The sequence below is a fragment of the Oxyura jamaicensis genome (assembly GCF_011077185.1).
Source record: "Oxyura jamaicensis isolate SHBP4307 breed ruddy duck chromosome 11 unlocalized genomic scaffold, BPBGC_Ojam_1.0 oxy11_random_OJ72118, whole genome shotgun sequence".
Taxonomy (NCBI): domain Eukaryota; kingdom Metazoa; phylum Chordata; class Aves; order Anseriformes; family Anatidae; genus Oxyura; species Oxyura jamaicensis.
The window spans coordinates 1-2,375 of record NW_023304246.1 but is presented as its reverse complement, the minus strand read 5'-3'; the positions used below and the strand labels follow the sequence as shown (position 1 = coordinate 2,375).

Sequence of the window (2,375 nt, the reverse complement as noted above, 5' to 3'; positions counted from 1 at the left end):
CGCCGCGCAGATGTCGGGCACCGGCGATGGCCGGAGCTGCCAGCACAGCCGGCCCGGCTGGCACCGCGCGGCGGGGACCTGCTGGCACCGGGCAAAAGGATCCGCTTCTGCTGGCCCGGCGGGTGGGAGAGAGGTGAGGGGGGGGGTTCTCAGCTAGCTAATGGGGAGCCTGAGCCAGCTCCTGGGGGGCGCGCAGCCGCGGCAGCAGGAATGGGAAAACCCCACGAGATGTCAGGGAGGATGAAAAAACGGGAGAAGGGATCGCAGAAAGGGGCGACCTCCGTCCTCGGAGAGGGGTCGAGATTAATTTGGAGAGGCTGCTCTGGGCAGGGTTTACAGCAGGAGCCCTACCTGGGGTTCTCCGGGCGGTGCTCGGGCTCAGGCTGGCTCGGGGTGCGCCCCATGTCGAGGTGCTGCTCCAGCACCTGCTGCCGAAACTCGGAGACCTGGGACTGGCGGTCCTCCTTCTCCTGGCGCAGCCGGCGCTGCCGCGCCAGCCACTTCTCCTCCTCGTTGGTGCGGTGGATGAGCAGCGCCGTGGCCGCGCTGCTGCCGGGCAGGGGGAACACGTTGTGGTTGGGGATGAGGCTGGGCACGGGGTGGTGCGAGGCCGGCGGCTGGTGCAGCGGGTGCTGGATGGGCTTCGGCGTGGCCAGCACCGAGTCCTTGAGTTTCTCTGGGGGGGGCACAAAGGGGAGCCGGAGCGTTGGGAGGGCGCACGCCAAACCCCGCCTGGCATTGCGGGGGAGCAGCCCCGCAGGTACAAGGTAACGGGAGCTGCCAGCCCGAAGCCCCCTCTCCCCCCGGCGCCGCGCAGGGGGCTGCCCGCCCGCTGCCAGCCCAGCTGCTTGGCGTGCCCGGGTGAAGTCAGGCGGCACAAACACCGCGGCGCCTCTCCAACAGCCCCGGCGCTCCGGAGCGGCCCCGCTGAGCACGCCGCAGCAGCTGGGCTTTTGGCACGGCGAGCTGGCAGCCGGCACAGCCGGGCTGCAGCCCGAGCTGGTCCCCGCCACTCAGACGGTCCCCGACCCCCTCGGCTTTGCCATCTGGAAAGGGGAAAGGGGACAAGGGCACGGGCCCCGCCGCCACCCGCGGGGACGTTACCTGCTCTGCCGGGTGCCAGCGGCTCCGAAGACTTGCCCCGCTCCTCGGCCGGGTGGCCCCGCAGCCCGTGCAGCTCGGCCATGGGCAGGAAGGGGCTCTCCATGGCCTTCACCATGCTCAGCTCCTTCTCGCGGGCGCGCTCCCTCTGCCTCTCCAGCTCCCGCTCCCGCTCCTTCTCGCGCTCCCTCTCCAGCTCCTTCTCGCGCTCCCGCTCCCGTTCGCGCTCCTTCTCCCGCTCCCGGTCGGCTTCCCGCTCCCGTTCCTTCTCCCTCTCCCTCTCGCGCTCCCTCTCCCTCTGCCGCAGCTCTTCGTCCATCTGCAGCCTGCGGAGAAGAGCCAAAAAAATACCGCCCCCCCCCCCCGCGGGTGCCCGTTAGCATCCCCCGGGGGGGCTCCCGTGTTAGCCCCGCGGCGGCGGCCGCCCCCGTGGCCGCTCACCTCTCGGCGGCGAGGCTGGAGATGCGCTCCGACTGCAGCGCCGAGAGCGAGGAGTGCGACAGCTCGCCGGGGTACCGCACGCCCGAGAGGTGCAGGTGCATGGCCGACGGGTGCAGGGGGGGCAGCGAGCCCGGCGCCGGCAGCGGGTAGAAGGGGGAGCGCAGCGCCGACAGGCAGTACGAGTCGTCCATCCTGCGAGGAGGGGGGGAAAGGGATGCTCAGCGGGGCACAAAACCCCAAAGCGTCCCGGGAAATCCCATCCCGGGGGGTTGCAGCTCGCGGCACAGGAGCTTTGTGCCAGGTGAGGGGCACGGAGAAGGGGGGGGTCCGAGCCCTTCGGACAGCAGGGCTCATCCTTCCCCCGGTCACCCCGCTGGTAAGGACGGGGCGATGCCCACCTGAAGGCAGGGTGCGGGAAGGGGTGGTGGGTCAGGTAGCTGGGGTGGTAGTAGGCGGCCGCCGTGGCCGGGTCGAGGCCGAGGGGGGGCAGGGAGGACATGCGGAGGTCCTCGGCGGTGTGGTAGGGCCGAAAGCTGCGCAGGTAGTCCTCGGTGACGGCGCTGGGGGGCACCACGTGGTGGATGGGGCGCTGCAGGCTGCCGGGGAGAAAAGGGGACGGTGAGGAGCAGGGAGACGTCCCCCCCGCCTGGGGGGGGGGGGGGGGGCACCCGCATCCCGCGTCCATCCCGTCGCCTGCGGACTCACTTGAGCGGTGGGAAGCGGGAGTCCTGGACCACGGAGCTGGGGGGCAGCCCGAAGGAGTACGGCGTCCCCAGGAGGTGCGAGGGGACCGAGGGGCCCCCCGCCTTCTCCTGCGCCAGGGGGGGCTCGGA

General features: G+C 71.7%; 1 protein-coding gene across 1 annotated transcript; it reads right to left on the bottom strand.

Moving 5' to 3' along the window:
• Positions 1-332: 332 nt before the first annotated feature.
• Positions 333-2,366, bottom strand: LOC118157790 (genetic suppressor element 1-like; the record flags this gene model as incomplete). Its single annotated transcript, XM_035312266.1, has 5 exons — positions 333-676; positions 1,105-1,427; positions 1,543-1,734; positions 1,941-2,138; positions 2,248-2,366. Coding segments are annotated over 5 exons (1,161 nt in total), but the record flags the coding sequence as incomplete, so codon positions are not given.
• Between the last annotated feature and the right edge of the window lie 9 nt (positions 2,367-2,375).